Source organism: Lathyrus oleraceus, chromosome 2 (assembly GCF_024323335.1).
Source record: "Lathyrus oleraceus cultivar Zhongwan6 chromosome 2, CAAS_Psat_ZW6_1.0, whole genome shotgun sequence".
In the NCBI taxonomy this organism is placed as follows: Eukaryota; Viridiplantae; Streptophyta; class Magnoliopsida; order Fabales; family Fabaceae; genus Lathyrus; species Lathyrus oleraceus.
This window is the reverse complement of record NC_066580.1, coordinates 14017318-14043217: the sequence shown is the minus strand read 5'-3', so window position 1 is coordinate 14043217 and position 25900 is coordinate 14017318. Positions and strand designations below refer to the sequence as shown.

At 38.9% G+C, this 25900-nt stretch overlaps 1 protein-coding gene and 1 long non-coding RNA gene across 2 annotated transcripts; both read right to left on the bottom strand.

Moving 5' to 3' along the window:
- Positions 1–19847: 19847 nt before the first annotated feature.
- LOC127117671 (uncharacterized) lies at positions 19848–21175 on the bottom strand. Its single transcript, XR_007802019.1, has 5 exons — positions 21111–21175; positions 20904–20980; positions 20605–20861; positions 20429–20497; positions 19848–20071 (listed from the first exon to the last, which is right to left on the bottom strand). It is a non-coding gene; the product is annotated as an uncharacterized LOC127117671 (long non-coding RNA).
- A 1502-nt stretch (positions 21176–22677) lies between these two features.
- On the bottom strand, positions 22678–24235 carry LOC127117670 (zinc finger BED domain-containing protein RICESLEEPER 2-like). The gene is made up of 3 exons (XM_051047758.1): positions 23023–24235; positions 22853–22919; positions 22678–22783 (listed from the first exon to the last, which is right to left on the bottom strand). The coding sequence occupies exons 1-2, from the start codon at positions 24209–24211 to the stop codon at positions 22864–22866; spliced, it is 1245 nt and encodes a 414-aa protein (XP_050903715.1). The 5' UTR covers positions 24212–24235; the 3' UTR covers positions 22678–22783; positions 22853–22863.
- Between the last annotated feature and the right edge of the window lie 1665 nt (positions 24236–25900).

Genomic DNA, 25900 nt, shown 5'->3' with positions numbered 1-25900 from the left:
AGGTGTGGCCTAATCTCATCCATACTCATGTTAATTTTTCAATCAACTAGCATTAGGACTTTGAGATGTCATAGGCCAAATGGAATGAATGAATTAAGAAGAGGAATGAGATGAAGTGGGAAGGGGATGAACGAGATCACAAATTGGTCAAAGGAGGACTTTTACCAAATTAATATCATTCATTCATTTTGGGAGATGGAATGTACATTCCATCAATCCCCTAAATCCAATGATATTAACTTGACAAAGTCAAAACAACCTTGACCAAGGCCCAACAACAATAAGCAAACTCAAATAAGTCAATACAAATGGTCAGCAGAATTTAATTGGCATTTATTCAATTAAAAATAATAAAATAGTGCATTTAAATCAAATATGTTTTGTCCAATTCCTAAAATCTCATCAAAACACCAAAGAAATGGTCATGAGATTTATCATAGGTCAAACAAGGTCAAAGGACCTTGGAGAAAAAATTTCATAATTTTTGGACATTTAAAAATATTTTTAAGAAATTAAAAACAAATGCAAAATCAATTAATTCATGAAAAATATTAGTAATGATCCAAAAAGTAATTTTAATTTAGAATTTGAAAGAGAAAAATATTTGAAATTTTTTGGTGAAAGTCCCATATTTTTTGGATCAATATTGAATTTAATATGAATTATTGAAGAAAATGCAATTAAAATAAAAATTCAGAAAATCAAAAATACGTGGACCATCAGATCTCCCTCATTAATTGAGGTGGCAGATCAGATGGTCCCTAGCGCGCTATCCACCATGGACCTTAGTCAGTGCGCTGCAACTTGGGTAATCAACACCAACTCTCAGGATTAAAACGTGAGGGACGGATCATGTGGTTCAGATGCTAGCCAAGTCATCGCCGAACTGGTCCACCATGAACCATCGCCATAATGAAAAACAAGGACATGATCTTGAAGAAAAAATGGCACTGAGCTCGAATCTTACCTCCATTCACTCCAATTCCAAATATATTGAGAGATACATGGAATTGAAATTTGAGGTACATGAACTGAGTTGCTTCGATTTGACCTCAAAGCAACTCAATCTTCTTGCCTACATTGGTAGGACTTCATACAACAAAAGAATCAATAGATCTGAGCAAGAATTTGAGAGAATCAAAGAGTTCAAAATTTCTGAAAAATACCTTCAATGGAGGTCTGAATTCAGTTGATCTTGCTCTTGCTTGTGCTTGATCTCACTCCACTTGCTTGCAGGAAGAGGATTGAATGGTTAAAAAGCTATGGAATCCTGGAGAATTGAATTCCAAAATAGTGGGGAGATTTAAGCTCAAATTCAAGAGAATTTTTCAGGCTTATCCTTTGAGAATTGAGGGTTTGAAATGGGGGATCAAAGCTGGCGCGATTGTGTTTTTTTATGAGCAATTGAAGCTCTATTTATAGCTAGAATGGTTGATAATTGCACACTCTCATTCACTTTCCAATTTTGGCAAATGGTGATGTAATGGTGCATGGGCGTGCATAGGCCCATGAAATGATTTTTTAGGTCCACAAATGAACATCAGATGCTCTGAAGTAAGCTTGGATTGCAAGGCAAATGCACATTGATGTTTGAAGTTTGATTCATGCCTAGTGATATCACTCTGTTTAAGCCATGTGCAGCCTATGCATTTCTTATCCAAAATGAATGAATTTGAGGTCTTTAGAAAGGTGAGATCAAGAGGAACAACTTTCATGTTCAACACTTTTTCATTTGGAGCTTGGAACTTGGAGAAACTTGAGGTGGAAGTTTGGAAATTTTTGACATATCAAATTTTTTCTAAGTGTCAAGCCATATGTCTCAATATTCCACCTTGCTTAACTTTTTACATGAGCTTCAAATGAGAAAAGTGTCTTCATTAAAGTTGTATATCTTTCAAAGAACTTCAAAATGGTCACCAATTTCATGTCATTTGGATTTCAAATGATAGAGTTATGCATTTTTGAAGTTTGGAAAAATCACTTGATCAATGGTATAGGTCAAAAGTGACCTATAATGTAGCCTCATATCACATGCTCAAAAAAGTTGAATTAACTCCAACTCCAAACATAAAAGTTGAATTACACACATTAAATTTGATTTTGAAACTTGTAAATATTTCATCTTATAAAAATTGAGCAAGTTATGGCCTTGGGAAATTGACTTTCAAATTAGGGTTTAGACAAAATGACCTATAATGTTTCAATATAGAAAATGATTTTCCAAGCAAAAATAGCTCTAGGTATTATCGCAACCTGAAAAATACAGTGCGCGGAAAAAACAACCGGCGAAAGAAAAAGACAGAAGAGTCGCCACCGTGCGTTATTCATCCCAAAGGAGGGAAAGGAAACGCTCGAAGTAAACCTGAAAAAAGGAAAGGACAAGACGGGGTCTCGCAACCAAATCTTGGGTTCGGGAGTCGGTTATGCGAAGGGAAGGTATTAGCACCCCTACGCATCCATAGTACTCTACGGGATCCACTTTTGTGGTTTTCGTCTAAAGGGTGTGGGTTTACCTAATGTGTTTATTTACTAAAAAGGTTAAGAGAAATGACTCGCGCGGATGTCGCATCTACTGCATACGTATCTCATCTGAATATGAGAATCAGAGTCTTCGTAGCTCGGATGACCTATGGGTTGGGGGTAATTGTGCTCGCTAAGACATCGCGTCTTATGCCTACGTATCTCATCTGGAATGAGAATCAGAGCAAACCCTAGTTCGGCTAACTACGGGGTTATGGATTGGGTTTTGGACGAACAACGTTACTACGCAATCTACCGGATGCTCGACCTTTGGAGACTTACTCGCCTGTAGTAGAAGGAGATAACGTGTTGCTATGGGTTTTAGGGTTTGGGATGCTCGAGGGCAAACAGGCAGTCCTTGACGAAGGAACCGCGCTACATATGGGGATACGAATACAAAACACAAAACATGTATCTCAAAGTAAAATGCCACCAAGGGGCTCAAACATTGCCTCCTATCGAGGTCTTCCAGCTAAGAAAGCGATAAAGTACGAGAAAGGGAAAAAATTACCACACGGATAAAGATCCGAAGCTATAGCAGTTAAAGGAGTAAGAAACCCTGAAATCTCTCCAGCTGGACCGTCAAAGGAAATCAGTCAACACGAATAATCAAAATAAAACTCCAGGGGGTATCCCACAAATAAAGTGGGAAACCACGCGAGTGTCTCTGCAAAAGCCATGTGAGCCCTCACAAAACTCGACAAAGGGTTAGAGCAACAGGATGAAATCAAGAGAAAACAATGCCATGGAAACACAAGACAGGTTAGAATAAAGAGAACAAAAAAACGAATACTGTCACGTTCGCGACTGCTTCGCCTAGCGAAGGCTTAGCGAAGCTTCGCTACAGGCTCACCTAGCGAAGCGGCTAGTGAGGGCTTGCGGGTTTTGGATTCCTCCTTGATAACAGTTCGATCTTTATGATCCGAAACCCTGTGGTATCCAACTCATAAACGAAAATGATTAAAACATTCATGGTATTGTTACACATATTCATACATAAATATAAACCCACGGGCAAAACCAGATGTTACCTCATACATTTATAATATTCAAATTCAAGGCGTAAGGTAATAGGAACAAAGGCATACCTGATGAGAGAGACTGATTAGGATTGAATGATACGGCCGGATCTGCAAAGTAGTATTAGGGTTCGTGTGAGGTGGAGTGAACTTCTCAGAGCTGCCTGAAGGTTGCTGCAGAGTAGTTCCTAGGTTTCTTCCTCCAGTCTCTGGTCTTTTCTGTTCAGCCAGTGTTCAGGTTTATTTCATTGACTACTCTGGTATTTATAGGCCAAATTTCGCAGCTTGCGGGCTTTGAATGAGGACAGCTCAGGCCCAAAACTTTTCTGATATTTTCTGAAATGCGCGTCCTTCGCCTAGCGAAGGATCTGCTCGCCTAGCGAGCATGACAGTGCTCTTCGCTAGGCGAAGCATCTGCTCGCCTAGCGAGCATGACAGCTCAGCAGCAGATTCTTGCTTCTTCCAGCTTGGCGATTTGTACGGTGAATAGGCCTCATCTGGCCCTGTTGGTAGTACCTCAAGTCTTTTCCTTGTGTTGACTGATCATTTGAATAAAACCCACAAAGTATCCTGGATGATGTCCGAGCTTCTTGGAGCTAATTCCGATTGACATGATGCAATGTAATATGAAACACTAAATGGCCTAAAAAATGAATGCATGAATGGGGAGGGCAAATTTTGGGGTGTTACAGCTGCCCCTATTCAATCAACTGGGGACCCGAAAAGAAGATAGTTGCGGCTTTCGCACTTTCGAGGTATCAAGGGATTGAATACAATAAAAGCCCAAAAATTTGCACTGAAGTGAAGTGAAGTAACAATGCCTTGAAAGGAGAATCCGTCTGGTACGGTGAGAGTCAATCCGAATACCGAAAAAGAATGCTAACCTGGATACCAAAATAAATGGTAACACAGAAATAACCATGGCCTGAATGCCGCTCATCAGTCTGAATACTGGAAATGACTTCGATCTGAACATCGGGAAACTGGCCTGAATGCCACTTCGGTCTGGATACCGGGAAAACTGGCCTGAATGCCACAAGCTGCGTCGACCTGATCGTCGGAAACTTCTTCGATCTGAATATCGGAAAACTGGCCTGAACGCCACTTCGGTCTGGATACCGGGAAAACTGGCCTGAATGCCATAAGTTGCGTCGACCTGATCGTCGGAAATTTCTTCGATCTGAATATCGGAAAACTGGCCTGAACGCCACTTCGGTCTGGATACCGGGAAAATTGGCCTGAATGCCATAAGTTGCGTTGACCTGATCGTCGGAAACTTCTTCGATCTGAATATCGGAAAACTGGCCTGAACGCCACTTCGGTCTGGATACCGGGAAAACTGGCCTGAACGCCACTTCGGTCTGAATACCGGAAAAACTTCATGCCTGTCAGCATCGGCAGAAATAGGGAAAGATGATAGAGGCGGCGCATGGGCCAATGACACTTGCTGGAGATAACCAAGGTGAGTCATGAACAATCTTCAGTCTGAGCACTGGAAACAACTTCTGGCTAATCACTTGGGATACCGAGAATGTTTTATGCTTACATGCGTATGTTTGAATTTTTCAATGGCGTAATGCTCCATGAAAATGGAAATGCTACGCGATTTGGAAGGATGCAATGCAATATGATTCTACATGCAGGGATGCGGAATGCTGGGTAAAATGCCAAGTTGAGACAGGGGACCTGCTGGGGAAATGATCACCATCCTCTAGGCCCTGGCAAGGCTGCCGGAGATGCACAGCACAAAGAATTATGTGGGGAAATGACCCGCCACACGGTGTTCTGGCCATACCGAGACTCTGATCGGGGAAAGAATGGCATTGAAAACCTGCTGTTGAGGAAAGCTACAATGGTTCTGGCAACCACGATTTGCGAGAGATGACTCAGCAGGGGGAGCAAACACTGATACGGTACCGAGGTTCTGCTTCAAGGAAAGAAACTATGGATCTGGCATTGGGATTATCGATCTGGCATCGAACTCTAAGGAGCAGCCACTTCTGCTGGGAAGATAAAGTCTGGCACTGTCAACCCCGTTGGGGATATGTAGTCTGGTACTATCAACTCTACTGGGGAGTGTATGTCCTGAAACAACCGCTTGGGGAAGTACGGTGGTGAGAAACTGCTGGGGATTGAAGAATCCAACGCTCTGATCAGCTCTGCAGGGATAAGACACCGAATTTGTCTGTTGGTGACTTCACTGGGGAAGATATTCATGATCATCCGCAGGGGATTTTAAGGAAATGCCCCGAGGGTATCTGTTCTGAATAGACGATCCAAAGCACTTAAAATTTACAGCAATTTTAAATGTTTATTAAGCATGTTCCTGTAAAGCCCTTATGTGTCATGATGCAATGTTTATCAAAAATTCGGACGTCATTTTTGCAAACAAAACAGTAAAATGAAAATGAAAATAGAGATATACTGAATAACATGATTTTATTGATTGAATGGCCTCTGAATAGGCATTTACATTAGGAAGCAATCCCTGGAAAGAGGTAATCGCACAAAAGACAAAAACAGAAATTAATCTAATGGCAATGTGAAATGGATTTCTATTGGGTTCCAATTCTGCTATGACTTGCCAGTCTTCAAGATCCTCCAGATGATCAGCTTTCTGAAAGAGTGATTGGACTGTTTCTTATCCTTCAAAAATTTCCAGTCATTGGCACGAGATGAGATTCAGAACTACTCAGAACGCAGTCATTCGCTTAATCCCTAACTTTTGCCTGGATCGCCCTTTTCGGGTTTTCAATCCACCGGGATACCCATTTTTGCCTAAGTTGCCTTTTCAGGTTTTCAACTTACCGGGTGTACAATCTTTTTTTTATTTTTGTCCCTAATTTTTGCCCGAACCTTTTCATTTTCTTGGTTCGCCGGGATGCCCATTTTTTGCCTGGACTATTCTTTTTACTGTCCAGCGGGTCTATTTTATGCGAAGTATTTTTTAACTGCGTCTGAGTTCACAGGGGAAGTGAAGTTTTCACCATCCATAGTTGCAAGCATTAAGGCCCCACCATCGAAAACCTTGGTGACAATATACGGTCCATCATAGTTAGGAGTCCACTTGCCCCTGTGATCTGTCTGAGGAGGAAGGATCCTTTTCAAAACTAAATCTCCGACTTGGAAACAACGAGGACGCACTTTCTGATCAAAGGCCCTCTTCATCCGACTCTGATACAACTGCCCATGACAAATGGCTGCCATTCGCTTCTCTTCGATAAGACTCAACTCATTGAACCTTGTCCGAATCCATTCAGCTTCGTCTAGCTTGATATCCAACAAGACTCTTAGAGAAGGGATCTCCACTTCAACAGGTAGGACTGCTTCCATACCATACACAAGGGAGTAGGGGTTGCCCCGATCGATGTACGTACTGAAGTGCGGTACCCATGCAAGGCGAAAGGTAGCATCTCATGCCAATCTCTGTACGTGACGACCATCTTCTGCACAATCTCCTTTATGTTCTTATTTGCCGCCTCAACAGCGCCGTTCATCTTAGGGCGGTAAGGGGAAGAATTGTGATGCTGAATGTTGAAGTTCTGACACAACTCCTTCATCATTTTGTTGTTGAGATTAGAACCATTATCAGTAATGATTCTTTCGGGAATCCCGTAGCGACAAATGATTTCTTTCTTGATGAAACGGGCAACCACATGTCTGGTGACATTCGCGAACGACGCTGCCTCGACCCACTTGGTGAAATAGTCGATGGCAACAAGGATGAAGCGATGCCCATTGGAAGCTGTCGGCTCAATCTTTCCAATCATGTCAATGCCCCACATAGCAAACGGCCACGGCGAAGACATCACATTCAGAGGATTCGGCGGTACATGCACCTTATCAGCATAAATCTGGCATTTATGACACTTCCGAGCATACTTGAAACAATCTGACTCCATGGTCATCCAATAATAACCCGCTCTCAACAATTTCTTAGCCATTGCATGTCCGCCGGCATGAGTACCGAAGGAACCTTCATGAACTTCCTGCATTAACATGTCCGCCTCGTGCCTGTCCACGCATCTGAGCAAAACCATGTCGAAGTTCCTCTTATACAGCACATCATCTTTGTTCAAGAAGAAACTGCCTACCAATCTTCTCAAAGTCTTTCTGTCATTGTAGGATGCCCCTGCAGGGTACTCTTGATTCTTCAGAAAGCACTTGATATTGTGATACCAGGGCTTGTCATCGACTACCAGTTCAGCAGCAAACACATACGCGGCCCTGTCAAGACGCATCACATCGATCCTGGGAGCATGGTTCCAACGAATTACCTTGATCATGGAGGATAGAGTAGCAAGTGTGTCTGCCATCTGGTTCTCATCACGAGGTATATGATACAATTTTACTGTTGTGAAAAAAGTCAACAGCCTTCTCGTGTAATCTCTGTAGGGGACCAGAGTGGGCTGGAGAGTATTCCAATCACCATTCACTTGATTGATCACCAGTGCTGAATCTCCGAAGATGTCCAAAGTCTTGATTCTCAAATCAATGGCTTGCTCAATACCCAAGATACAGGCCTCGTACTCAGCTTCATTATTTGTGCACTCAAAAGTCAGACGAGCGGTGAAAGGTATGTGGGCACCTTTCGGAGTTGTAATGACAGCACCAATTCCACTTCCTCTAGCATTGACAGCCCCATCAAACAACAAAGTCCACTTTTCGTTTGGATCAGGTCCCTCCTCAACAACTGGCTCTTCACAGTCTTTCATCTTGAGGAACATGATGTCTTCATCTGGAAAATCAAACTTCATCGGCTCATAATCATCAATCGGCTGCTGAGCAAGATAGTCCGACAGAATACTCCCTTTGATGGCCTTCTGTGATGTGTACTGAATATCATACTCTGTTAAAATCATCTGCCAACGGGCAACACGTCCGGTGAGAGCTGGCTTCTCGAATATGTATTTCACTGGATCCATCTTAGAAATCAACAAGGTAGTATGGTTCAACATATACTGCCTCAGTCGGCGAGCAGCCCAGGCCAAAGCACAGCAAGTTTTCTCAAGCTGCGAATATTTGATTTCACAGTCGGTAAACTTTTTGCTAAGGTAGTATATGGCATGCTCTTTTCGACCAGACTCGTCATGCTGTCCCAATACACACCCCATCGAGTTCTCAGTCACTGACAGGTACATTATCAGAGGTCTCCCAGGAACTGGAGGTATAAGGATTGGAGGTTTCTGTAGATACTCGTTTATCTTCTCGAAAGCCCTTTGACAATCTTCATTCCACCTGATAGCCTGATCTTTCCTCAGCAATTTGAAAATTGGCTCACACATGGTTGTTAGGTGAGAGATGAACCTTGCAATGTAGTTCAACCTCCCTAAGAAACTACGGACTTGTTTCTCTGTTCTTGGCTCAGGCATTTCCTGTATTGCTTTCACTTTGTCGGGATCCACCTCAATCCCTTTTCCACTAACAATAAAACCCAGCAATTTTCCCGATCTCACCCCGAAAGTGCACTTGTTCGGATTAAGTCTCAGTTTGAATTTCCTCAAACGCTCAAACAGTTTCTGCAAATTCACCAAATGTTCTTCTTCTGTCTGAGATTTGGCAATCATATCATCAACATAAACCTCGATTTCATGATGAATCATATCATGGAACAGAGTCACCATAGCTCGTTGATATGTTGCTCCAGCATTTTTCAGACCAAACGGCATCACCTTGTAGCAGAAGGTGCCCCATGGGGTTATGAAGGTTGTCTTTTCCATGTCCTCTGGTGCCATCTTGATTTGGTTATAGCCAGAAAAACCATCCATGAAGGAGAATACCGAGAACTGAGCTGTATTATCCACCAAAACGTCGATGTGAGGTAATGGGAAATCATCTTTAGGGCTAGCTCTGTTCAGATCCCGGTAGTCGACACACATCCGTACCTTTCCATCCTTCTTAGGTACTGGGACGATGTTTGCAACCCATGGCGGATAATTGGTGACTGCTAGAAACCCTGCATCCAACTGCTTTTGCACTTCTTCCTTTATCTTGACGGCCATCTCTGGTCTTGTTCTTCTGAGCTTCTGCTTGACCGGAGGACAACCTTCTTTGAGAGGCAAGCGGTGTACCACGATGTCTGTGTCCAGCCCAGGCATGTCCTGATAAGACCAGGCGAAGATGTCAACGTATTCCTGCAGCAATTCAATCAACCCTTTCTTCACATTGTCTTCTAAAGCAGCCCCTATCTTGATTTCTCTCTTAGCGCCCTCGGTGCCGAGATTAATCACTTCAACAGACTCTTGATGCGGTTGAATAACCCTTTCCTCTTGTTTTAATAACCTAGTAAGCTCTTCAGGGAGTTCACAGTCTTCATCATCCTCTTCTTCAGCTTGAAAGATTGGATTTTCAAAGTCGAAGCGAGCCATAGCAGAACAGTTATCAATAGGATCCGGTGATGTGCATCTGCATGAGTGATGGTATGTGCTTATGAGTGTGAACAAGAAGTGAAAACTAAACAAAACATTGCCATTTTTTTTATTTTGAAAAACTGCAAAAATAGAAAGACAGGGAACGAAATATTTGAATGCAAAAATACGTCCTTTATTTATGATAAAAATGCAAGTGTCACATAGACGAGCCCTACAATGAGTCATTACGCCCTGGGCGGAACGTAAGACTTGGATATGCACGAATAAACAAAGAAAATTACTCTTCAAGAAGAGTGACTTGGATAATCTCTTCAGAAGACCAATTGTTGATGACTTCACCCGGGATCCTCGGACGCACCCAGTTGTCAATGTCGCAATCACTATCCCCATCTTCTTCGTTGATTGCTGATATCTGGCCATACTGAAAGATGCCAGCGCTGGAGAAAGTAATCGGCCCCTGATGAGTCTGAAGTGTCGAAGTTGTAGAAGTCAGAGCTGGCTGGTATCCGTTATGCAAGACATGCGGATGACTATGCAAATGTAATGACATGTTTATCAATTCCAAAAGGTATTCTACCCCCTTGATTCCAGTCTCACATTTGATAAACAGTGTAAGAAGAAAACCCCGACTAGAATCAAGAAGAAGATTTAAACCCCTTTGAAAAGGATAAACATGTGTTAAATGATATGAATGTAAATGATGTGATGATGTGAATGCAATGCAGTGGCATGTCAATCAGGATTGCTGTATCTGCTTGAACATCTGTCGGGTTGCACTGTCTGGAGAGAAATTAAGAGCACACCAAACAAAGGTCATGGGATGGATCATGTTATCCTTAATATCAACCACCCATTTTGGCGGATTATGGTTTACACCTTATCAACACCCGAGTTTCATTGATATTAAGGATACCTGATCGGATCAACCATGAATCAAGGGTTTGTCGCAAGTCACGAGCATGGAGTTTAGGTTAAGAACCACCCAAAAGGAGTGTACTAAGGTTTAAACCTGCCAAACATGTTCTACAAAAGATTCCCATAGTCATAATCCCATCTTTCGGATATTATCAGAGGAACGACTACTCGTATTCCAACAATATTCTCAAGAGAGACTCTTATGAGTGTAGTATCGCGTAACAATCGTATCAAATCTTACATTTGAACGACTTTCGCACTACGTCCTACGAATAGGCCAAGATGGGTTTGGTAAACTAAGGTCCTTGGCTTCTTAGGTCTATATTGGAACAAGTAATGTCTAACCACAACTTACTTATGTGACATTATTGATCTCAACATGACCTCCACCAAGTGAATGGGCTTGCAAGTCAACTCGCTAAGGAATACTCCACACAAGTCGACAGGACTATGCCATTCTCCTATCTTAAGTGCACTCGAGTTCGGGTATAGAACTCATCTCACAAAGATCACCAAGCAGCCATAACCAGCCAACAGATACAACAATGATATGTACACAATGCAATAAGGTAAAGCAGGTAAATAAATAACTGTACAAAAGCATGAACACCCAATAAACAAACAAACTACAAAAGCTAGGAGGGACTCGCTTAGGGAAGATGGACCAGCAAGAGGTCAACTTCTACAGTCCCCAGTGGAGTCGCCAGCTGTCGCAACCTGAAAAATACAGTGCGCGAAAAAAACAACCGGCGAAAGAAAAAGACAGAAGAGTCGCCACCGTGCGTTATTCATCCCAAAGGAGGGAAAGGAAACGCTCGAAGTAAACCTGAAAAAAGGAAAGGACAAGACGGGGTCTCGCAACCAAATCTTGGGTTCGGGAGTCGGTTATGCGAAGGGAAGGTATTAGCACCCCTACGCATCCATAGTACTCTACGGGATCCACTTTTGTGGTTTTCGTCTAAAGGGTGTGGGTTTACCTAATGTGTTTATTTACTAAAAAGGTTAAGAGAAATGACTCGCGCGGATGTCGCATCTACTGCATACGTATCTCATCTGAATATGAGAATCAGAGTCTTCGTAGCTCGGCTGACCTATGGGTTGGGGGTAATTGTGCTCGCTAAGACATCGCGTCTTATGCCTACGTATCTCATCTGGAATGAGAATCAGAGCAAACCGTAGTTCGGCTAACTACGGGGTTATGGATTGGGTTTTGGACGAACAACGTTACTACGCAATCTACCGGATGCTCGACCTTTGGAGACTTACTCGCCTGTAGTAGAAGGAGATAACGTGTTGCTATGGGTTTTAGGGTTTGGGATGCTCGAGGGCAAACAGGCAGTCCTTGACGAAGGAACCGCGCTACATATGGGGATACGAATACAAAACACAAAACATGTATCTCAAAGTAAAATGCCACCAAGGGGCTCAAACATTGCCTCCTATCGAGGTCTTCCAGCTAAGAAAGCGATAAAGTACGAGAAAGGGAAAAAATTACCACACGGATAAAGATCCGAAGCTATAGCAGTTAAAGGAGCAAGAAACCCTGAAATCTCTCCAGCTGGACCGTCAAAGGAAATCAGTCAACACGAATAATCAAAATAAAACTCCAGGGGGTATCCCACAAATAAAATGGGAAACCACGCGAGTGTCTCTGCAAAAGCCATGTGAGCCCTCACAAAACTCGACAAAGGGTTAGAGCAACAGGATGAAATCAAGAGAAAACAATGCCATGGAAACACAAGACAGGTTAGAATAAAGAGAACAAAAAAACGAATACTGTCACGTTCGCGACTGCTTCGCCTAGCGAAGGCATAGCGAAGCTTCGCTACAGGCTCGCATAGCGAAGCGGCTAGCGAGGGCTTGCGGGTTTTGGATTCCTCCTTGATAACAGTTCGATCTTTATGATCCGAAACCCTGTGGTATCCAACTCATAAACGAAAATGATTAAAACATTCATGGTATTGTTACACATATTCATACATAAATATAAACCCACGGGCAAAACCAGATGTTACCTCATACATTTATAATATTCAAATTCAAGGCGTAAGGTAATAGGAACAAAGGCATACCTGATGAGAGAGACTGATTAGGATTGAATGATATGGCCGGATCTGCAAAGTAGTATTAGGGTTCGTGTGAGGTGGAGTGAACTTCTCAGAGCTGCCTGAAGGTTGCTGCAGAGTAGTTCCTAGGTTTCTTCCTCCAGTCTCTGGTCTTTTCTGTTCAGCCAGTGTTCAGGTTTATTTCATTGACTACTCTGGTATTTATAGGCCAAATTTCGCAGCTTGTGGGCTTTGAATGAGGACAGCTCAGGCCCAAAACTTTTCTGATATTTTCTGAAATGCGCGTCTAGCGAGCATGACAGTACTCTTCGCTAGGCGAAGCATCTGCTCGTCTAGCGAGCATGACAGCTCAGCAGCAGATTCTTGCTTCTTCCAGCTTGGCGATTTGTACGGTGAATAGGCCTCATCTGGCCCTGTTGGTAGTACCTCAAGTCTTTTCCTTGTGTTGACTGATCATTTGAATAAAACCCACAAAGTGTCCTGGATGATGTCCGAGCTTCTTGGAGCTAATTCCGATTGACATGATGCAATGTAATATGAAACACTAAATGGCCTAGAAAATGAATGCATGAATGGGGAGGGAAAATTTTGGGGTGTTACAGGTATCAACATTAAAGTTGTTTTTAATGTCATTTATAGTAAGTTTGCTCTTGGAATAATTTTCATATGGTGAAAATTGTAGGAGATAGGGTCTAGGGAGACCCAGTTTTGATCAGATGAATTCATTTGGCCAACCACCATCAACCAACTTGCTAATTTCCAATTCTCTTGACTTTCTTGGCTCATGGTAGATCATATATGCATAAGATGATGAAATTTTAAATGTCCCTTGAGAAATTTGATCAATTGGTGAGATAGCTTGTTGGAGAAGTTACTCAAGATACCCAGTCAAACTAGGGTTTCCAAGGCAAATCACCCTCAAACTCTTGAAGAAAACTTGATAAATATAACATGTAAAGATCATTGGGACTCATATATGATATTCATAACCATTATTGAATCATTTCTTGGTTGTGCTCTTTGTTCATGAGGGTTTCAAACCCTAGATGTGAACTTGATGAATCAATGAGATCATGCCCTATCTACAAAAGAGTTAGATAGATGCAAAGACATATTTTTGGTATTTTGGTTAGTAAAATGATAATATACAAGTATGATATAATCACAAAATGCTTGGTGATCTCTCCCAAAACAAACCCAATGAAAGATGGGTAAGGAGGATGCCAAGACATGATCCCAATGCTAATGCTTATGATGGAATTGCATGAGGGATCTTAGGGTCAAAATTGGGGTCTTACAAGTTGTAATCCCTATTTCATTCCCCGGAGGGTTAATCCTTGATATGTTCATCCTAACCGATGACAGGTTTCCTCCTCTTTGTGGTCTTCTACCCAGTAACCGGTAGTTGTAAATCCTGCTTTCCCCTTTTGCGGAGTCTATCCTTGATATGTTCATCTTAACCGGTGATGGATATTCTATTTTTGGTATTCTATCCAGTAATTGATAGATGTAATTCCTATTTCTCCTCTCGGAGCCTATCCTTGATATGTTCATCTTAATCGGTGACGGATATTCTCTTTCTAGTATTCTATCAAGTAACTGATAGATGTAATTCCTATTTTTTCCCCGGAAGTATATCCTTGATATGTTCATCTTAGCTGATGATGGATACTCTTCCCTTTGAGTCTATCCTTGATATGTTCACTTTAACCAATGGCGGATATTCTCTTTCTTTGTAGTCTTCTGCCCAGTAGCCGGTAATTGTAAACCCTATTTGGCTTTTCCCCAACTGGTTATTCTTACCCAGTAATTGGTAATGAATACACCTCTTGTTGCCCTCAGCGACTCATTCTTGATATGTTTACCCTAACCGGTAATGGATATCCTCTCTGTCAGATTATGTTATCTCCTTACCCATTAATCAGTAGGGGATAATATACTTTTGTTACTCCTGTGTCAAAGATCTTTTCTTCCCCAATTAAGTTCGAGTGCATATTTTCCTCAGTGAAATCACCATTTCCTATTTGGTTCAAGAATTTCAGCTTTGTTCTGATTTACCTATTTCCCCTACAGATTCTTTTATCCCCAGCTGAATGTTTCCACTGATTTATTTTCATGGAATCCCTCGTGTCCCCCAGCAGTTTTAAGTTGTGGCCTGGCCTACGCACAACCTTTTATTTCCCAGAGTCTTTGCCTCCCTAGTGAGTTTTCCTTATGGAATGCATTATACTCTTGTAGACTTTCAGTCTCTCTAGATTCTTTTCCTTTATGGCAACATTTTCCCCACAGATATTATTTTTAGCATTCATATCACTTGCATCATGAGGTCTCTTAGGGACCAAAATTTGTTTCTATATGTTGTTATTTAAGCCCATTCTACTCAGTCGATACGAAGATTTTAACCTTCATCTCCTCATCCAGAATGTCCTTAAATAGAGGCATCTGTAAGACCCCAATTTTGATCCTAAGATCCCTCATGCTATCTCATCATATGCATGCATTGGGATCACAACTTGGCATCCTCCTTACCCCTCGTTCATTGGGTTTGCATTGGGAGAGATTACCAAGCACATTTGATTGTATCATACTCCATTTTTTTATTTACTAACCAAAATACCAAAAATATGTCAATGTATAGTTTGTTGTTTTTGTAGGTAGTGTGTATGCTCACTTATGCTCTATCAAGCTTATATATAGGGTTTGAGACCCTCAATGCAAGGAGCTCAATCAAGAATTGATTCACATTGGATCTAAGTATCATATATGGATCCCATTGTTCTTCACATGTTATTTTGAACAAGAAATCATCAAGAGTTTGGAGTTGGTTTGCCTTGGAAACCCTAATTCATCTAGGTATCTTGTGTGACTTCTTCAACAAGTTTCATTAACAATTGATAAAATATTTAAATGTATACTTCACGTTACATTATATTATGCATATATTATCCTCCATGAGTCCCAAAAGTCAAGGGAATGTCAAGCTAGCAAGATGGTTCATGGTGGTTGATCAGAGAAAGTCAACTAGTCAAGGTTGATTTGATTTTTTGATTTTTTAATTTTTTGAAGAGGTTTTTGGTTTTTGATCAAACATAATATAATTTAAATGCATTTTAATTTGATTTTTAATTGATCAATTGTGTAGAAATTGTGTTGAGCCATTTTTATTGACTTGTGAAGTTTGACTATGTGTTTGGGCCTTGGTCAAGGTTGATTTGACTTTTGTTGGATTAAAATCATTGGATTTAGGGGATTGATGAAATGTACATTTCATCTCCCAAAATGAATGAATGATTTTAATTTGATAAAATTCCTCCCATGACCAATTTGTGTTTGTCTCATCTCCCCTCCCTCTTCATCTTTAATCCCATTCTATCTCATCCCTTCCATTGACCAATGACATCTCAATATCCTAAGGCTAATTGGTTCATTAATAACTTATGTTTGATGAACCAATACAAGTATGGATGAGATTAGGTTCATCCTTTGATCATTTTCTTTTTGAGTGTGGTATGTTTTAGGAGTATGGTTCATTATATCACATCTCTAACATGCATTAGCACCTAAATTTGTATTGTCCAACCTCGGATAGTTAAGACTTCTATATAAGTCCAATTACGATTGCTTAACATAGCGCTATATTTTGACCCAAAAGGCATAGCATTCTAGTAAGTGAGATTGTAAGTCTCCCTCCTTTCACGGTATTGTATGGAAACTTGGCCCTTTTTCCTTCCTTTGGAAGATGTCTTAGTTCATGGATTCATGCTTGTGAATAGAGGGTTGAGTGTTCTCCAAAGAATGACTAAATCAATTGAAAAGCAAAACTTTACTAACATCTAACCAACTAACAATTTGACGAACTTTTATTATTATTGCTCTTAATTTCAAGTCATTTACTTTATGTACTTCAAATTCAAGTCATTTATCATCTCATTTTCCATTTTACATATCATTTAACTTGTTTATATTTATGTCATTTTTACTTTGCTCAGTTGAGTCATATATTGTGATTGTATATATTTGTTTGTGTACCTTGTTTGTGTTTGTGGTCTTAGGACCTTAAAATACTTAATAAACAACAAAAACCACCTAAAAAGTGTTTTTGTGGACTGTTGGAATTTATCTGAGCCTTGGATTTAGAATTAGGCAACATTCCCTATGCAAAAGGACTTGGCCAATGCCAACATTTCTGAAACCAAGTTATTGTGATTTGAGCTTTCATCTGATGTAAGTATTGGGATCCACTTGAATTCATCTGCTACATGATCGTGATGCAAATGTTACTTTGAACCTGTGTCTAATGCTTTATTCTGAGTCATTCAAGGAGTATGTCATCTGGTACATGGGAAGATTAAGAAAAATATTGTGAAGCTGCTAGCTTGGATGTGGCTATCTTTATTTGATGTCTTACTCTTCATTTTGCTACTTGCTTATTGATATTTCTTGATTTCAAGTCCAAAGGAAAAGTGGGTTTCTATATGACATTCTTGTCTATTGGATTGCATCACATTGGTCAGATCTTTTCAACTCTTATCTTTTAATGTTATGCTTAGGATTAGTCTCTTCATCTCCTCCCATTTCTTAAATTTCAAATCTCTCCCCATTTTCAAAATCTTCTTTGCTTGTGATTTCTAAACTTAGACTTTATTGCAAATTAGAAACTTTGGCCTTATGCCATTGCATTTTTAAACTCTTTTCCTAAATCAAACTTGTAAATGAATCTAACCATATTGACTTAAAATTTCAAAAGACAAAAAAAACTAACACTCATGCAAACTTTTTTAGGCCAATTGTGCCTCTTTAAAATTTAATTTTTTGTTAAAAGCAATCAACTCACTTTGAAATTAATACCACGAACTACGAGGTTTTGATCCCTCATTTTTATGTTGGTACGTAGGCACAAGTCCGAAGGTCTTGTCAAACACCAAAAATATAATTAATGAATTATTTTCTCATCCCTACACTCTATTTATCGCAAACATCATTTTATACCAAAAACACATACACACATAAAAAAGGGATCCCTAGGAGTACCTAGGACACTTTGGGTGCTAACACCTTCCCTCTGTGTAACCAACCCCCTTACCTGTAATCTCTGGCATTTTATTAGTTTTGATTTGAAAACTTCTTATCTTTGGGTTTTGTTCGTACTTTTCCCTTTTCCTTTGGAAACAACAAAAGCGCGGTGGCGACTCAGGTTTTATTGAGGTTAAGTTTATCCATAGCTTAATGGTCATGAATTTACCGCTACAACTGGTGTTGTCGCACTTTGAAATCTTGAAAGCTCACGCCGTGTTTCATTGGTCCTTATCATATTTTGAAGAGAGTAGGAGTAGTGGCCTACCGAGTTGTTTTACATTCGTCTCTTTTGAATATTCATAGTGTGTTTCATGTGTCTCAACTTCGGAAGTATATTTCAGATCCGTCTCATGTGATTCAAATGGATGATGTGCAAGTGAGGGATAACTTGACTGTGGAGGCATCACCATTGAGAATTGATGTCTGTCATACTCTAATTTTTCCCTTAGATCAATAAGTTGATTCATTCACGAGAAATTTGCATCATCTGCATATCATGACATGTATTTCTGTAGGCCTAATTCCTAAAAAGTAAACCAGAACTAAATTTTGGTTTTGCAGACAGACCGGTTAAAGCAATTTTCAATCACGCGTAAAATTAGCGGGCAAAAGATTTCAGGTTTGGATCTACAACGATTTGTTTTATTGAACTATGTTTCGCATATGTCAGTTTAGCATGCTCGTTTAACTTTTTCACATCTACGTGTGTTTGCATTTTAACCAGTTTGAGCCTTTTCATCTGGGCACCATTAACTGCACAATATGATTTGTGACTGTTTGTTTTACGGAAGTTTACTGTGTGTAGATTATTTTAGTGCATTCATTTATTTTTTCTGCATCTTCGCACGTCCGAATTTTGCTCAATTCATTTCCTTTTTATTTCATTTTTAATTCAAAATATTTTTAAAAAAATAAGAATAAATAGAATAATTAGTTTGACTTTATTTATTTTGGTTTAAGATATTTGTAATTCATTTTAACTCATTTTGATCACATAATAATATATTTAAGGATATTATTGCTATAAACTAAAATGTGCAAACCCTAAAGTTCTAGTACAAAAGTTAAACAATGGACAATGGAAAACAGAGAGCCATTCATCTTCATTTCTCAACTAAAAAATGGATAGAAAATAAAATAATAAAAAGAAAAAGAGAGCGATGAAGCATTGATTTGATTATACTTCTTCCCATACACATTTCCATTTTTTCCTCTAATAAGCAAAATAAGAAAAGAAAAGAAAAAAGTTGAAGGAAGATCCTCCTTCTTACATCACAAACTGCCACCCCCTTTCAACTAGGGGTGGACATCGGTTGGGTTGGATCGGTTTTCGGGCCCAAATTCCCAATCCGACCTAACCATCGGTTGGAAAAAACATAACCAAAACCGACCGGTTTGCAATTCGGTTATTTTCGGTTTCGGTTTTGTTCGGTTCGGTTTCATAATGCGGTTTATTCGGTTTTAAAAATAATTGAGCTCATTCCAAAATAAACCCAACACAAGTGGATTAATCCATGGATATTTCACTTATTAAATATTCTCCATTATTGCTTGCAAAACACTTTTAATATTCATTAATATCCATTATTGCTTGCAAAACACTGTAATAGCAAAATAGAAAAATACTAAAGGTTGAAAATCCTTCCAATAGGGTTCAGAACAATTTGTTATCATGCTATAATGTGAATACAAAGGCAACAACTTCACATATATAATAGTATTCATTAAACTAGACATATAATATTGATCAGTTATATACATATTTTTCAGGTGTAACCAAGAGACTGCATAATGATGGCACAACAAAAGCCAACACAAAATATTCAAAACACTGGCTTGTGTCTCGTATAGCTTCTATGGATGTTAAGATTAACATGTTACACCAATTTCTACTCTACAAAATGTACAAAATATATAACTAGTCAAAAGGTATACTTGGATAAACGCCGAGTCATCAGTCATGCTTCAATTTCTTTGCCACTAGTATGAGTTTCATCATTTTCAGAATCCTCTTCATCTTCATCAGCTAGTTTTGTTAGCTCTTCCTGAATCATAGTCTTTAGAGATGCCTTTCTTGGGGTGAGATCCGTATCGAATTGCTTACCTGAACAATGATCAGCAATTGTGTTGGTCATATAAAATTAGCCTAAACTCTCATTATTATTTTCATGAATTGCATGATTTCCTTCTATCTCCATTCATTTACTGATATATAAAGGGACATTGCTCTTAAAGCCATAAAAGTTACTTTGATCTTAAACCAAGGACAAACAGGTAATAATAGCAAATTATGCATTTATCAAACATTCACATCAATCACTGGGCAAGTGTGCTACCAGTACCAACAGCAAAATGTTATTATATCATATTGAAATAAAGAGCAAATGCATCGACAAAGGTATTTCAAATGGTGGGCCAACTACCACGACCAACTTCATGATGTGAAGTTAACGTTTGCTACCTCAAAACAGTAACTGAGATGATCAACTCCACCATAATTGTCGAAATTGTCGGGATCCATTTTGAAGTACTGTCAATTAGGAAGAGACAAATTGCTAATCAAAAGAAGATAAATCATGCAAATTTATTACAATAATAATAATGAAATTAAGTTCTCTGCCTGAAAATCAATAATACCTGCAGGATGCTTTGAGTGGCACAATTTGTGTCTAATGGCTTCATACAAATGTCTTGTAGAGATACCATCAAGCCAGAATGATTAGCACGAATTGCATCAACCTGACAGCAATGGCTTAAACTTACACATTCATCAAAATATTTCAGGCCGTGTCTCAACCTTTAATCTGATTAGACCTAAACAAAGTAGAATAACTATGGCCAAAGATGAAGCCAAGACCACATTTGGGTTTCTAGCTACATACAATCCATACTTCCTGATCAAATTTGTAAACATGAAGTCAGACATGAGCAGTGACCTGTAAAAATTTGACATGTATCCTTGCACGGCAGAGAGTCGCACTTCGTTTCTGTTTTGTGAAACATCTTCAATAATCTTAGAATCAAAACCACCAATCAGAACACAGTCAGAATTGGACAAACAAAGATGCATAAGGAAGGGGAAAAAAGGGAAAATAACTCTCAAACATGTGTTCATAATGAAGAAATAGCATTCAGTTATGAACCTGGTGCATTGGGAGGTTCTCCTCCTTCTCCTGATTATGAGAATACAGTGTGCTACCATTAGTGATAAGTGATAAATAACAGAATTCCATGTAGAATAGTCAAGAAATTAAATAAAAATTGAAAGGAATGTGATTGATCTTACCTTGTCTACTGAAGTCACATTGATAAATAAACTCTGATCTGGAGAGCATGTAAGCTCGCAGAATAGATTCAGAAAGTTTCTTAAACATGCCGGACAACCTACAAGAAAAGGAATTACCTGCAAGAACAAAATGTACAAATCATTACTAGTTAGTCTATTAGTATCAAATTCCAACAGTCTGTGGTTAGTGCAACCCTAGTACAATCAGATTTAAAATAGCAATGACTCAAGGATGCCCATTTCCAAACACCTACAAGTCCAGGTTTGGTGATTAAGCTAACAAGTTAGGATACTGACTAAGCTAACAAAAAAGTTAGGATATATTTTCTTTGCCCCAAAAGTAAAAGCCTTCTCCTGCATCATTTGTGTCAGCTAGGTGATGAAATTTATCATACATTGTGTATCACTAAAGAATAGAAATAAATTAAACACAACAAGAACAAAGATATGAAAGAACAGGCTGAGGAATAGGGCTAGACAAAATTCATGTTCTTCAGAGCTCAGACACTTCAATATACTTAAATATATATTACCTCTTGGTTCGGACGAAAAGAATTTAATATATTTTCTTTTGAACCCTTTGATAAGTACCCAAGCACTTGGGGGAGAACCAAATCACTTAAATACTCTATTGAACATCACATATTACTTGATGTGGGGATTGGACACACCCCATAGTACCCAAGTCCCTATCAGAATACCTTTCTAGAAGAGAATATTGGCATTAATAAGTCTACAATTGAATGTAAACTAGTCTGAATGAGATAATAAACAATGCAAACTTTGTTACATTTATCATTGAAGTCTAACATTGAATAAACAATTTTAAATGGAGAAAACATGGTTAAAATAAGAAATGTTAAAATGATAACTCATCCATAATTGGATTTATTCAAAATGCACTGTTATTAATATTCCATGCTATCTTACCAAAATTTGTAAGCAATGTTTCATTACCTTATCAAGAGGCTGAGCTTTAAAAATATGAGTAAAACCCAATGCATCATGTTTTGGGGCACCCATGGAAGTAGGCCTACAGAAACACACTGTAATTAGTACCACAGTTTCAATATTGTCAAAGTTAGAATGAGTTCTCATGATGGCATCTGTTACCTTCTGGCATCCTTCATTCTATGTTCAAGAGCAGAAACAGAAGTATGCTTGTCCCAACCCTGCAACCAGAGAACTTTGGTTTCTAAAAGAATATTCATATCTATCATGTAACTGGAACGTAACCATAAAATATAAATCAATCATAAAAAGTAATACAAATCTCTCTTATATAAACTTAAACTAGATATACGAACATGAATGGCATGCTACTGCTTAAAATTCTATTAACTAAATTGACCTTATCAGAATCATTGCAGTGAAGTGAAGATGTGTTGCAGAGGCATTACCTTCCTGATGACCAGCAAACGCAGTAGCTACTGAAACGGTTTCATCCTTAGTTTCAAAAAATGACTCCAAAAAAGAAAGGCTTGTCTTATTGAATCACAAAGTGACTCCAAAATATTCAAAAATTCACAGCTGCAAATCAAATCAAATCAGTATAGTTAAACCAATGTAAGACATAAAACAAAACTATATTTTTCATACCTAGGCGAGAATTAAACAGGCCCAGCCTGTGTAGGAGCAGCTGCTCCACCAGTAGCTACTTGAAACTCTACAAGTTGTTTAAACATACGTTAAACATATAGCAAGAGGCTTAATTTTAACAAATATTTAAAATAATGTTAAAAGAGACAAAGTTTTCATTAATAACGTACCTGAAACAATTGATTCACTAATCTCATATTCTTCAGTCATATTAAGGACATTTAGATCATTGTCAGAAGGCTTCAACCAGTTTTGAGTACATATAAGCGCTTCGACCATATCTGGACTCAAAGAGCTCCTATAGATATCTAAAATCCTCCCCCCCGTGCTAAAAGCACTTTCTGAGGCTACACTAGAAACAGGTGTTGCCAACACATCCCGAACCAAGGTTGCTAATATAGGATAACGGGTGCAATTTTCCTTCCACCAATTAAGAATACTAAAATTTTCCCCCTCCCCGCAACAAGGGTCACCTAAGTACTTCTCTAGTTCATTTTCATTTTCAATTGTGTCTTTTTCCTTCAGATGTTTCTTAAAAGCATTAGCCCTTGTAAAAGGTGATGGTTCTTTTGGTTGGGAAGATGCTTCTCCAAGGGAAGTGCTCCCTGGTGCACTTAAAGGACTAGCCCCAACATTCTTATCATGATCAGATTTATGCCAATTATATAGTTTAAACAAACTAGTTTTGACACATTCAATATTTTTCTTGGCAAGGTCACTAGAATGCCCATACATATCATTAAAAGACCACTCAATATAGTTAAACTTAAACCTAGGATCAAAGATCACTCCATAGTAAAGAAAATGATTCACTTTTCCCACATCCCCCCAATACTTATCATATTTAACCTTCATATGTGAAATCATTGGAGCCACATAAGAATTCAAGTTAAATGAAGCTTCTTGAAGCTCACACAAAATTGAAGACAAGTTATGAAAAGCTAAATGCAAGGACACTTCTTGCGAAGTTGAAAACACTTTGGTTGCCTCATAGAAGGTTTGTAAGAAAACCACAAAAGCCCTAACTTTTTTCCAATCCTGAGAACCGGGTGGACCGGTAAGGAGGTCAAAATATTCGATGTATCCAGGATCCTCATCAATCATATTGTCAAATGCAGCTTCAAACTTTTCAGCAGCATCCAACATTAGGTAAGTGGAATTCCACCTTGTAGAAACATCAAGACAAAGTTTTTTTTTACAAGTTATGCCCGCAAGTTCAACACACTCCTTAAACTTCATAGCTCTTTGTGGAGAAGACCTTACAAACCTAACAGCAGTGCGAACTGATTCAATAGACCCTTCATGTTCTTTTTCACCATCTCTCACTACCAAGTTCAAGACATGGGCAGCACACCTCATATGCAAATAATCACCTACACCCAGTAAAGCTGAAATATAAAAAAAAATAAGGAATCCTAATTATGTTGTTTTTATAGTAAAAAAAGTGAAATATGAAAGCTAAAAAACCTATTTATTTTTAAAATTTTGAAAAAAAATTAGTTGGTTTTTTTTTATAAAAAAAATCTGGAATTTTCTGAATTGGATCGTGTCCTTTATTTGAATTAAGGTGTCATATCCGTGTCAGTAACAATTAAATTTTTTTTTGTTAGACACTTTAAAAACGTGTCTGATACATGTCGTACGCGTGTCGGTGTCCGACACGGATACACGCCGTGTATACGAAGCTTCATAGCACCTCACTCTCTTAAACATCTCTCTTCCACAAAATAATAATAAAAAAAAACCTAAAAAAGGAGAAGCCATAAGCAGAAGTAAAACGTATTGTTACGTTGAACCATTTGATTTGCTTCATCAAGATAACATTCAACTCAACCTTCGTCTCTTTCAACACTTCAAACCAGCCACGCTGGAAACAACATTCCCTCCTCTATCAAACACAACTCACAACCACCAATATCAAGCTTCCATTCCAACAACCACCATGTCGGATTCCCGCTCGCCTTCCTCCTTCAGCCTCCACCCTTCAAATCTCCATCGTGCAGTTTGATTCAACCGGTTTCAAATGGTGCATTGGTTTTTAGCATTGACATTGATTTCAACAGCTGCATGAAGCTTATTGAATTGTCCGCTCGTCAAAGTCGGTTGTGTTTCCACCGGTGACACCTCAGTTGCACTATCAACTTATTGCACTGCATCTGGAATTCCTTCCATTGTGTTTATTCCAGTGAATAAAATATCCCCCACGCAACTAACACCAACCAACTCTGGCCACTATCAGCTTCGGATTCAATGACATTATCAATGCATCAGCAGCATTCGACCTTTGGTAACGTTTCAGCAAATTTTCTTGTGTTTCGCTATGTATTTGTTATTTGTTGTGTATTTAGATTCAATATCGTTTGTGTTCGTTTAATATCTTTGTTGGACTATTGTTGGACTGTTTCGATTATAACTATGTAATGATGTAAATAATTTGGGATTGTGTGTAGTTGTTTGTTTTCTTGTCACGTTGAGATCAGATCTGAATGTTTCACGTGTTGGACGTTTTTCGTATGTCGTGACTCTACTGGATTTTTTTCCCTTTTGATGTATTTATGTTATCATGTAAATATTTGGTATGTTTTTTTGTTGTTTTTTGTTTATTATTGTGCCAAAATTGGATCCTAGCATATTACGTGTATTCAGTTTGGTTTGGTTTGTCGGTATTGCATTACGTGCATTTTGTTTCGATTGTGATGAGTGTGTTTTGTGTTAGCAGTTTGCTGGTTGATTTTCTTTTATTTGTGTGCGACATTTTGAATTTGTTATCGTAGCGTTTAAATTCATATCTATACACGCTTTTGGTAGTTTGGCATAGCATCAATTCGTGTTTGCTTCCGCTACTTTGTGTTTTATTGCGTGACGTTACTTTAATTATAATACGATTTGTTTTGTTTTGTGACGTGACGTTACTTTAATTATAATTCGTGTTGACATACAACATTTTGATTTTTTTACATTTTAATCAGATTTAAATTTTGTGTTGGCAGCTTTGCATTGCATGTCCTCGCGTTACGTGAACTCAATTCGCGTACCCCTGTTGCCTTA